This window comes from Leptinotarsa decemlineata, unplaced genomic scaffold (assembly GCF_025532065.1).
Source record: "Leptinotarsa decemlineata unplaced genomic scaffold, Ldec_3_MD MMD2_tig00026282_RagTag_RagTag, whole genome shotgun sequence".
NCBI classification, from domain to species: Eukaryota; Metazoa; Arthropoda; class Insecta; order Coleoptera; family Chrysomelidae; genus Leptinotarsa; species Leptinotarsa decemlineata.
The window spans coordinates 21,522,130-21,535,157 of record NW_027412668.1 but is presented as its reverse complement, the minus strand read 5'-3'; the positions used below and the strand labels follow the sequence as shown (position 1 = coordinate 21,535,157).

The following is a 13,028-nucleotide window of genomic DNA, read 5'->3' as shown; positions in this document are numbered from 1 at the left end:
TATTGACAAAACTAGTGAAACTTTATGAAGTCAACAATGTAATTTTTTTTTTAAATATTAAGATTATGATAAGCAGTGAACACTCATTATAGGGTTAAAAAATCTACATATACGAATACACATAATATATATATATATATATATATATATATATATATATATATATATATATATATATATATATATATATATAATATATATATAATATATATATATATATATATATATATATATATATATATATATATATATATATATCGATTCAATTCGTGAGGTTGCAGTCAATAGCTGGGCTGTTACAAAGAAAACTCTTTGTTATATGTCAAGCTTTCGGTATATTTCACACCTTCGTCAGGACAACTACAATAATAAGATTATATATCTTGTAAAAAATATATAAATATGGAGAACTTACTAACGTGAGAATAAAATATAAAATGGTTCAAAAACAGATAGAAAAACATGCAGTAATATTATTTATGACTTATATTTGATAATTATTTTTGACCTGTCTTTGAGTAACAGAAGAACATAACAATAACTCAGATGTTTTTCTATCTGTTTTTGAACCATTTTATATTTTATTCTCACGTTAGTAAGTTCTCCATATTTATATATTTTTTACAAGATATATAATCTTATTATTGTAGTTGTCCTGACGAAGGTGTGAAATATACCGAAAGCTTGACATATAACAAAGAGTTTTCTTTGTAACAGCCCAGCTATTGACTGCAACCTCACGAATTGAATCGATTTATAGTTAATCCAGTCACTAATTATTCTGTTATATATATATATATATATATGCCCTGTAGCACATTGGAAGATGGTTGTATATTTTCGTGCTCTCATATATCAAAGAAAATTTTGTAATTGCTGATTTTGAGATTGGCAAGGGTAAATTCCGACTTCCTCTCGTGTGGTAACGTCTGTCATTATTTACTGCTTAATTGGAGTATTTTTTGTGGATCAGGCAAACGGTTTCTAAAAGGGTAAAAGGGTTTCTAAAAGGGTTTCCAAAGGTACAGTAAGAATTTCCTGACCGATGAAAAGTGGTTTGCAGTGGTCTTGTGATTTTGCCCTACATATGTATCTGACAGCCCTTTTTTGTAGAACGAATACTGAATTCAGTAACTGCTGACTACAATACTATATATATATATATATATATATATATATATATATATATATATATATATATATATATATATATATATATCTCAAGTGCGACTCTATCAAGGAAAAATACACAGTTCTGGATGAGGATTGATCGAGTTCGTTAGAAACAACTCGATTTTGTATAAATTTGTTATGTGCTCATCAAATTTCAATTTATCATCTATAAATAACCCTGAAACTTTTGTTTGAGTTTTGTTAACTATAAGTTCTATAAGTAAGTCGTCAAAATTGAGTTTGAAGCAAACTATATAGATCCAGAGTTATGATGTCTCTGAGATTATCTTTATTTGTCCCACGCCAAAGGATCGTGGTGTCATCCGCAAAAAGTTTGAACTTCTCTTTGATGTCAATGGTTACCAGATCATTCAGATAAAGCAGAAAAAGGATAGGACTCAGAATCAAACCTTGTGGTACACCTGATGCGATGTATTTCCTTGGAGTTTTACTAACTGCTTTCTGCCTGTTAGATAACTGTAAAACCAGTTATATGACAATCCTGTGAAGCCATAGCACTGAAGTTTAAATGATAGTGTTTCATGGTTCACGCAGTCGAACACTTTTGAGAAATCATAGAATACTGTCCTAATAGATTCGTTATTATTTACACCAATGTATACATTTTCCATAAAAGAGAAGATTGCATCGCCTATATTTTTATGGCTTTGGAATATATACTGAGATTCGTGATAACTTAACATCAGTGATTTATTTATTGTAATTGGTCCATATATAAAAATGTCAAACAATCACGTCAAATATCAGTTGGAACAAAATACTATATCGGTTTACTATATTTAACGTTTGTGAAACTATATATCATTATTGGGATGTTTCAAAAGTTTTCTCTGTTTTTTGGGACTACTTTGAACTATAATATATCAAAAGTTGATTGATTTCATCAGCATAAAAATTGTGTGCTCAAGGCTCGATGAAGTCGACGAAAGCCGTTCTTGCCTGGCCCTGATTGGCGGAGATTCTACAGGTAAGAAAGTTATCGAAGTGCTTGAAAAGTTAGTAGTCGGTTGGCGAGAGGTCTGAGGAGTATGGTGGGTGAGGCACTTTCCACTATTCGCACACTAGAATCCATGATGCCGGAAATTACTTTTTCCAAATGAAGAAATACATGTAAAGTGAGTTCGAATTTTGTCAAGGAAGTTACGTAGAGGGCCATCTGCCCTCGAATGGATCAAGCAATAATGTCAATATATCAAGGTTACGTACAGCGACATCTGCCCGCGAATAGATCAAATAATAATGTCGATAATTCTGTCAAATACAGATCCCGATATTAAATGAAAAGGAGAGTTACAAATATACATACATTCAGGTGAAGCTAATATAAATCGTGTAAAAAGGGGTTTTTACTTCTTGTTGGAAGATTGCTCAAGTTCAGCCTATTCCCAAAAAGGGCAAGAAAAATATTACAATTAACTATACACCAGACGCTTTGCTATCAGTGATATAAAAAATCATTTAGAAAGTCGTAAACCATCATATCCTCAAATATTTGGAAGACTTCAACATCTTGAGCGATCATCAATAAAGCTTTCGGAAACAAAGATCAACAGGCGACCTTCTATCGTATGCCACCCACATTTGCAATAACGCAATCGGGAAACATGGATAATCAAGAGCTGTTGCGCTTGATATTTCTAAAGCCTTTGACCGTGTGTGGATGGTTTGCTGGCCTAACTTCGATGTTATGGCTTGTCGGATCATTTTTGTATATGGCTCTTCAGCTTCCTGAGAGAACGTTCTTTGCAAATGGCTGCCGATGGATATCTTCGAATATCTGGTGTTCCCATGGATCCACATTGTCTCCAAGCCATTTTTTATTTCATATCACTGACTTATTGGAAAAAACCAAAAATCCAATATTCTGCTTTGCATACTCGTCTCGTAATTCCTTTGCAAACGAAGGCACATTTTCACCGGTAGCAGGAGGTTGCAAATTTTAATGAGGATCTAGAAGTGATTTCGAATTGGAGTGAAAGTAACCAGGTTCAATTCACCACAAAAACCCAAACATCGGTTTTCTTCAGAAAGATAAATGTCTCCGAATCTGATATAATAATGGCAGGTCAGACAATTCCGCTTTCTGCTTCGATAAGTTTGTTGGGGGCTGCTGAAATAGACATCAATATATCATAACACAATCATGTCGCTGAAATTGCAAAGGCTGCTTCTCAAAAGCTTGAAACACTGTTCCAAATCAGAAATCTGTACACACCTCAGCAACTTTTGATTATAAAGCTCAGATCAGACCTTCTTTGGAGTATTTTCCTCATGTATGGGGCTCTACCCCCAAACATACCCATAACATAAGTTGCTGGATTCCATCCAGAAAAGATCCATCCGCCTGATCGGAGACGCGAACATCATGTGCAACTTTGATAACATGATATCCTGGAACATCAGAGAAAGGTTGGAGATTTGTCTCTTTTCTATAGATACTTTCACGAAAAGTGTTCAAATGACTTGACATATTTGATTCCACCAAAAGCGGTACGTATTAGAAATACGCGACGGACTGTTACTGCTCATCGTTTTGAGGTTCAACTCAGTATTAATGAATCGAAGAGGTTTTGTATTAAAGTGTATAATATATTAAAATTCTTGCAAAGCGCTTTCGACTTTTGTCAAGAATTTTAATATATTATACACTTTAATACAAAACCTCTTCGATTCATTAATTCAAATAAGTGTATTCAGCTTTTCCAAATCCTTTCAACTCAGTACACCTCGAACTTCACTGTCATTTGGAGAACTTCGTATATGTGGAATAAACTTCCTGAGAATGTTTTTTCGAACACACACAGGCACCGATCTGAGAGCGTCTTAAGCATGTTCCTGTAGTGCTTGTGTTTTGTCCTTGAAAAAAACCACACACCAGCTGCTGACCACCATACAGTAACCATGGTCTTTGGTCTTTTTTTGGTGTGTTTTCGCTTTTGGAAAGTGCCGGGTGGCTCATCGTTGTCCAACCACTGCCCTGAACGTCTCCTGTTGTCGTATAGCATCCACTTTTCATCACACGCGACGATACAATCCAAAAAAGGATCATTTTGGTCGCGCAAAAGCAAAGAAAGACAGACCTCGAAGCGTGACAATTTCGAGACACCCACATTTTGTACATTTTGATGTAAAAATTAAATCATCAAAAACCACATGGGAGCTGACACCGAGATCTTCCGTCATTTCACGCACCGTTTGTGATGGTTCAGTCTCCACGAGGGTCCTCTGATCCTCGTCCTGGATTACTGTAGGTCGACCACTTCTGGTCTTATCTTCGAAGCTAACATCTCCAGAACGAATTTTCGCAAACCAACGTCGTTGCGTTCATTTACACTAACATTGCCAAATGTCCGGGTAGTTTTTCGGGCTGTTTCGGCAACGCTTTGGTTCAATTTCAATACGTAGACAAAAATTGGCCGAAAATCGCTGAACGTCAACGAAAGAAGCAAAAAATTGAAATTTGAAAAAAAATGAACAGCATCAAAATTTTCTATCGATCGATATATACCACGGCGGCACAGTAGAAACAAATGACATTATAACGAACAAAACTGGTAAAATACAAAAGCTGAAGTCCACGCGATGGAAGTCGCGGGTAGAGGCTGTACGAAATATATTTAAATGTTTGGCTGATCACTCATTAATATTTGTGATGCACTGTTTGAAACCTTTGGTGTAGTAATGAATATTTTCCCAACACCAAACCGTTATTTTAACACTTCGACACGTGTTTCCATCACCAAGTGATCATCTTCAATGGAAGATCAAAACTGTTTCGATCGAAACACGTGCGAAGTGTTAAAATAACGGTTTGTTGTTGGGAAAAAACTCCAGTAATATTCAGGAACAGTTTATTTCCATTGTTCAACTGTAGAAATTGATTATTCATTGTAATTTTTGTGAAAGTTTATAAAAAGCCTTCATTAATCGAAATACACTTGTATGAAATTTTCAGAAAAAAATCAAGGAATATACTTTGCATTACTATAGTTTGTGCCATATTTGGTTGTAGTATCTATTTACCAACATCATGTCTTTCAAAGACTCCTGGGGCTTTTCAACTAATACCTCCATGCTTTCTTCTTCTAACAGTTAATGTTGATATCGAAAGAATAATTCACAAGGAGATAACTACAATATCTATTTGAATATATTCGACTGAAGAGTATCGATCAGATACTGTAAATTACTATTCTTTTTCGATCCCTAAATACATTTTTCTATAGTAAATCAAGTTTTCAAACTCTACTTTCATTTCTTTTCATGAGACGTTGTTGTAGGACTTCTGAGAATTTGATAATTCTACCAAATGGATGAAGGTGATACAAAAGATATTCCATGACGTACATTGCATTCGGTGTCAGGTGCTGAAATGAAACGGCATTGTCGAAGCAGCAGCCTAAACCCTGAAAAACGAATGTATTAACTCATTGGATTTGATCTATAGTCAGCAGATATGTTTGTCGACAATAGAGACATACAAGCACACATATTGACATCGTAATAAATATTGGACACATATTAATGATATTTTCAAATGGAAACTTCGAAACAGGTATTCACTTCTCCTTTTCTGTCTTCTTTTTGTCTTCTAATAAAAATGTTCATAAAATATAGAGTCCCATATTTTCTCACTGCTTTCGACTAATTCATATTTTTATAATTTTTTCGAAAAATTACCTTGTGATTGTTCCGAACAAAATATTCTAAACATCTCAAGGACATTTTCAGTATTGTTTTCTAATTTTTTATTGTCTTTATTATCCCAAGAAACATCAGATGTTTATGAATAGGTATTAAAATGATGAAATATCAGGAGTAGGTAGGTAGGTATCAAAATTGCTGATCTTGAAATTCATATTTTTACTGAATGATATTTTAATTTGTAAATATTCCAGTAGGTTTGCATTAAAAATATTGGTTCAATGAGAATACCCTACTTTCGATGAAAACTGAAGGAAAATGCATGATACAATTTGAGAAAAATATTTACAATGAATGCACGAAATGTCTTCCTCGGGTTTTGATGCAAAACCTGCAGTGTAGAATAATATATCTTTGAAGATTTCTAAATGTTGACAGAATTTTTGCACTACACGATAAAATAATTCACATGATTGCTGTTTATTATTATACTCTTGTTAATAGAAACGCTCTTACGTGAGCCTAGCTCATGGTTCAGATTCCGTGACCGATATAGTCGAAATATTTTTACATCTTTTCCTATCCATCTTCTTTTATAGGTATTTGTTAAAAATTGCCGTGTTAATAATAATAATCTTTATTAATCCCAAGAAACAAGAACGTTCATAACAGGGATACACTTTAAATAATGAATATGAATACATACATACATACAAATATAGGTATAATAATTATAATAATAATTGAAAACGAAAAAAATATAATATAATGGAGATCAAAATTTCAATTAGAGGAAGAAAACAGAAACTTTTTCAATTCCGATTCGAATTTTGTTTTCTGATTTTATTTTAGTTTCTCTGGGATATTATTATATATTTTAACTCCTGGATGAATTATTGATTTCTCCCAAATTTTGAGCGATATAATTTAACTAGTAGTTTTTTGGCTTGTCTTGTATCATAATCATGGATGTTATTTATTAGATTGAAATCCAAATTCGAATATTTATGTTTTTTTTTTAAAGAATGAATGAAACAAAAAATTTTCAATTGAAAAATGGACTGAATATCTAAAAGATCACGTGGTATATATGAATTCGACGTTGGTTCAAGATATGGTGATTTGAATATACATTTTTATTATTTTATTTTGCAGCCTCTTGAGAGGAATTATCTAATATATAAAAATGGATGTTTGTTGGTTGGTAAGTGATAAACTTCTACATCGCTCAACCGATCGTAATGAAACTTGACATGTATGAGTAATTTTTCATAGAGAAGATTTTCAGGCTATCAATTTTTCTGTAACTTGCCACCAGATGGCGCTGTTGAACAATTTTTTGACAGCACTGTCCTATACGCTGCGCACGCTTAAGTTCGTTGATTCTGATTCTGTCAAAACAGCAGCGATACATCAACATTGTACTAATTATTACTACAACTACCAAATTCGAAGCGGGCGAAACCGCGGGCAACAACTAGTTATTGATAAATTAGATGTTCCCCAAATTGAAATAAAATATTGTAGATTTGAATATACCAATCAAAATTACATTTGAGATATTTCAACGAAATGAAATTTATAACCCTAAATAATATTCCTAAAATTGGTCCGATTTTGTTTTCAAACTAACTACTTGTTAGTTTTTTACCGTATTTGCATTCATGCACTCTTTTTAGCGAATAATTGTCAAAAGAAATGGGATCCTTTTGGCGAGTAATTGTCATAACTTGACATTTTTTAGGTTAAAATCTAACTTACTCCGAACACTCCAAACCAACAAACTATTCGAAAAATCTCACCTGTTTGAAAATTTTCACATCATCGGCAAAAAGCAGACATTTGGAGTGCTCAATGTAATCTGGCAAGTCATTAATAAATAACAAAAAGAACAAGGGCCCCAAGGTTGCACCTTGGGGTACTCCTGAAGAAACATGGAATTTGCCGGAGGTATTTCCATCATGTTTAACCACAAAATATCCATCCTGAAGATAGCTTTTAAAAAAATTAATGATATTGTCGGAGAGTCCAAATCGATATAACTTAAACAGCAAAACACCATGGTCCACCCTGTCGAAGGCTTCGCTAAAATCCATGAATATTGTGTCCACTTGAACCTTATTTTCTAAGGAATTATTTGCTTCGTTAGTATATGATAGCAAATTTGTGTTGACAGATCTGTTGGACATAAACCCATGCTGTTGCTCAAGTAAAGCACCTTCTACATAGCCGTACAATTTAGTAAGGATCATCTATTCAAATAGTTTGGAAGGAGCACACATAATAGATATCGGTCTATAATGTTTTATATCACTTTTTTTTTCTGTTTTATGAACTGGTGTGCTAATTGAAGTTTTCCGTTGCGTCGGAAAATTAGCATTGTTGATTATGATATTAAATATGTAAAGTAATGGGTGACGTAACCATTTATGGCTACCCTTCACTATATACGACGGTATACCATCTACACCTGGATTTTTTTGGATTAAATTCATTAACTGCATCATCAAAATCTGTATTAGTTATAGATGTTATTGAGAAGGTATCGTTAGTTACGTCCTGAAAACTTTTAAAAGTTGTTTTATAATTGCTCCCGTTGGTAGCGTACACACTGCCAAAGAACCCTGGGAAATACTGTGATGTATCTCTTGGTGGAATTTCCATGTCATTGTATATGAAATTTTCATTGGTTGTGCTTTGACCGCTCTTGGTACCGCTCTTGGTGGAAACAATTGTGCCAAGTCACTTGAACACTTCCCATGGAAGTACGTATAGAAGTCAAATCTCCAACCTTTCTTCGATGTCCCAGACTATCAAGCTTGTAAGTGATGTTCGCGTCTCCAATCAGGCGGATTACTCTTTTCTGAATGGAATCCAGCAGCTTCGGGGTGTGTTTGGAGGCGGAGCTCCATACATGAGAACAATACTCCAAAGAAGGTCTGAGCTGATCTTTATTAAAAAAATCTTTTTAAAAATCTTTTTTCCGCCCCCATACGAACGACAACTCTCAGAAGTTGAGAAACTTGTGCGAGCTAAGGACTAACGAGGTCTTACCCTTCAACGTGTGATTCCTAACACGTTTGCAGAATCATCCCAGCTTCAACCAGATAAATTCTCTCGATCCTTCCGATCGTGAGTCGGGCGCACTACCACCGCGGCCAATAAAGCATCAGAAGTTGCTGAGGCGAATACAGTTTTCTGGTTCGGTACACTGTTCCAAGCCTTTGAGAAGCAGCCTTTGCAATTCCAGCGACATAATTGTGCCAATACATGTTGGTGTCTATTTCAACCTCCAAGCGACAGCATATGTTGTACATGTCGACAATATGCACATGCCTGGCACTTGTTATCTGGCACCTTTATAGAAATCACGCGTCTAATGAGGTAGACTGAAATGATGAAAACACTATCCAAATAAAAGGTGAAACTGGAACATCTAATGTGGAATGAACTGACTAGTGTTCTTCATCTTAAAACGCCATCCTGCTTGGTGGAACGCGCATCGAGAAGAGTACTGAATTTTCTGCCTTTGGGAAAAGTGCTTGTTAAGAGATGAAAGAAATTAACCAATTTTCTTCATCCCCTGAAGACGCCAACTTAGTTGGTGAAACTCGCGTCGAAAAGAGTATTGGAATTCTGGAGTTTGGAAAAAGTGCTTGTTTTGAAACTATCCTAGTTGGTCATGACGAACCCCTCGTCGACTTCAGCCCACTCGACCTAAGGAAATTGAAGATCAGATGCTTTTCTTAGAAGAACTCGGTAACAGAGTTGTGATAACCTCGTTCAGTTTCGAAAAAAAAAAGTTCATCATCCGCTCGGATAGCTGTCTTGAAGCTGTCTCTTGGCTACGGACCATACAGAGAAGATGATCCGAACTCCTGATGACTTGAAAGGCATATGAAGTCTTAACGTCGGATTGATATATTTCCTCTAGAATTCACTTCGAAAGAAAAATTGAGATCAAAACCTTCAGCACATTTGTCGCAGCAACTTTGTTCTTTCTTGACAGTTTTGATAACCATATCTGTCAGAGTTTGTGTCGATACTTGCCGCGAAGAGAGATTTTCACTGCAGTAACTTCTTGAGAGAGGCGTGAGTATACGTCTCTACGGCTTCCAGATACTGCAAAATGTTTTCGTCTACAAGCTGAACATTACTGCACATACTCTCAGTAATCTTCGCATCATCCTCTTTTGAAATGGACCGTTGCATGTTCGTCCATTCCCAATTCTATAAGGATACCATGCCTGTACTTTTCCAATACCCTTGAGGGCTGATGGAGACCTTTTTCTCCAGAGGCTCGAAGTTAGGTGCATCCATATAAAACAAATGGGTGACTTTTGCTTTTAATTTTTGGATGTTATGGTGAAACGAGCCCGCCAGAGTGGAATCAGTTGTTCAAGGTATCTCAGTATTTTATTGGGAATCGCGAAGCATCAAGGCTTGGATAATCAATCCAGGTCATAGAGGATACGATTGTAATGTATCTCGTCCTGCATTTTGTGATGAAGTTTGAGGTCGTCCATATAAAACAAATGGGTGACCTCAAGACTCCGGTTTCCAGTTCCATTCAGTTGTATCCTAGATATTTTCTGAGCTCAACGGATAATGGCAATAGTGAGACGCAAAAAAGAGGGGCCGAGGGAATATTCTTGAAATACAGCCTTGGAATACACACAGTGATCAATTCTGTTTGGACCCTAGCCTGTTACGTTGAAGAGTTTGGTATTATTTTTTCCAGGCATATTACTATTTTGTTGTTTCCGCAAGGCATTTGGGCACGATGAGCTTAAGGGCAATCAATCCAGACCATAAAGATCATGTATTGAGTTCTGCGTTTCACATCTATCGATGAGCAGGTTCTCCTTACAACTAGGAACTATGAATACTCGGTCTGCTGCAGAAAGTATTCGTGTGTATGAACTGCTAATGAACTAAGTCAATTCAAGTTCACGCATGTTATCGTTATGTAGTTTTTGGGAACGTACAAATCTTTGTTTTTGGAAAGACCGGTATTCCTCCCTTCCGATCCGGAAAACGATTGAATGGTGGTGTTAATTTGATCTATTTCAGCCTCTGCTGTAAAACCATCACGAATCTCTGCATCCAAACGAACCACTTCTTGTTTTTATCATTATAACGATGAAAGACAAGTTTTCAATAAAAATTTGTACCGGAGTTATTGAATAAGACCCAACCAGATCATTAAATTGGAAAAGAAAGACAGTATTCCAACAAAAATCCTGTTTTTTCCCCGTCAGATATTTTGTTTAAAAAAAAATTAAGGTGAAATTATATTTATTCAAAGTAGGCATAACCGAAAATTGAATTATCGTGTATAGAATATTGTAGTAATTGAAAAAAGTTTTATATCAGATTTTTTAGACCAACTGATGGAGATAAGTCGCGTGAGAAAAGAGAAAAAGAACTTCAATCTTGCTATATAGATACAAAGCAGTCGAGGAGATTCAGTTACAAATAATCATGAGTTGGAAGCGCAAGCCTTATGATTGTGTAGACCAGGCTTTACACTTTGAATGAAAAAACAAGGCAATTGGCATAAAAAATTTGTTTGTGAAAAGTAAAACAAAATATATATCGCAATCGCACGTTATAAAGAGAAAACTGGAAGGCTTTTTCCCCACAATTATACCAAAATCAGTGTTTGAGATGTTTTCAAAATATCAACGAAGAGTAATAATTACTTGGTTCCAACGCGTTGAATCGTGCTCGATTATTCATCTGATTCTCGGTCAACAAGTAATGAAAAGAAGATCTCATCTTGTTTTCCTTTCTTTTCCATACCTTTTATCACCTACCTCACCAGAGCGAGAGAGAAAGACGAAAGGAGAGAACGCTTGATGCCGACAGATAAAAGCGGGTGAGTTTTTATATACAGTTCACATCACATCTTAATAATAATTTATTTACGCAATTATTATCAATCGCATAAACATGAGTTGTGATTCGTCTCTTGAATAATGTGACTTGTTAGAACAATAGTATTTTTTCTGAAGAGTTTTTCAGCGATAAAAAACTATTAAAAAATCAACTGGAAAAGAGGTTTTCCATTGTGTGTTTGTCATAAGTTCAAGATACTCTAATTTCTAATCATCAAGTTATCATCAGAATCAACAACAAAGATAAAATTCAACGCTTTATAGGTAGATTTATGGAAGTGTCATATTCCAATGTGGAAGAAAAAGCTCACCTTTTGATTGGAATCCTTCGAATCACCAGCTTCAACATTAACTGCTTCCAGGCATATTTCCATTTCTACATATTCAACTCCACTTTCGGGTGGGTTACAAATTTCTCTGTTTGGAATTGCCTCCTAAAATGAATAAAATCATGAACTGATTTTGAATACAGAGAAAGTCAATGTATTCGCGTAGATTCTGAAAGGTAAGATGATTGTCAGTTATGTATTTTCACCATTTGTGAGCAATACTATTTTTTTTCCGTCAGGCCTTATTCCTCGAAGCCTCAGCATTATCAACCATAAGTCATTAGCTTGTATGAGCCTGAGGGTGGAGAACGAATAGTTCCAAAAAATTCGGCACTTCTCGTTGCTTACAACGGATCGAATATCACTCGGAGCGTAGGGCAATACCGGTGTCTCGTCAATACCATAAGAGTGCCGTAGGTGGTAATGAAGCACTCTTCCGCGTTATGTCTATGGATATAGGCCGACACTGCATAAACAGGACATAGTGACAGCAGGTGCATTAGGGTCTCGGTCGCCTCGCGGCAGGTCCTGCCCGTTACGTCAGGAACATCTATACCCATCACGCGAATATGGTAGACTGAAGTGTTGAAGACACTATCGTGGCAAGCCGTGATGAATCCCTCAGATTCCGACTTCAGCCCAGCAAAAGTCAGGCGTTTAATAAGCCAAAGTATTCAATGTTGTTGAAGACTCCAAGCATTGGACTATCTTTCTGTTGCCGCAGAAGTGAAGTGATCTCTGTGGCTTTTATATGAGCCTTTTGCTGAACGGGTTCCAAGTCGGTGACAGAGTTGTGATTACCTCATTGAGTGTGAAAAACTAAAACAACTTCACCAGCTGCTCATGCAGCTGCCCTAAAGAGAAATGATCCATTTCCTACTCTCTTATGGTTCGGACCGTGCAGAGAAGGGGATCCGAAATCCTGAGGACTTCACAGGCTACATCCAGTATACCATTCTTT

General features: G+C 35.7%; 1 protein-coding gene across 1 annotated transcript in view; it reads right to left on the bottom strand.

The window, feature by feature from the left end:
- Window positions 1-5,369: 5,369 nt before the first annotated feature.
- Window positions 5,370-13,028, bottom strand: part of LOC111506175 (glycoprotein-N-acetylgalactosamine 3-beta-galactosyltransferase 1) — a 28,125-nt gene continuing 20,466 nt past the window's right edge. Inside the window, exons 5-6 of the mRNA XM_023161178.2 lie at window positions 12,050-12,172; window positions 5,370-5,600 (exon numbers count right to left, since the gene is read on the bottom strand). Of these exons, the coding sequence (XP_023016946.2) occupies window positions 5,433-5,600; window positions 12,050-12,172 (291 nt within the window). The 3' untranslated portion in view covers window positions 5,370-5,432. The remainder of the gene's footprint in view (window positions 5,601-12,049; window positions 12,173-13,028) is intronic.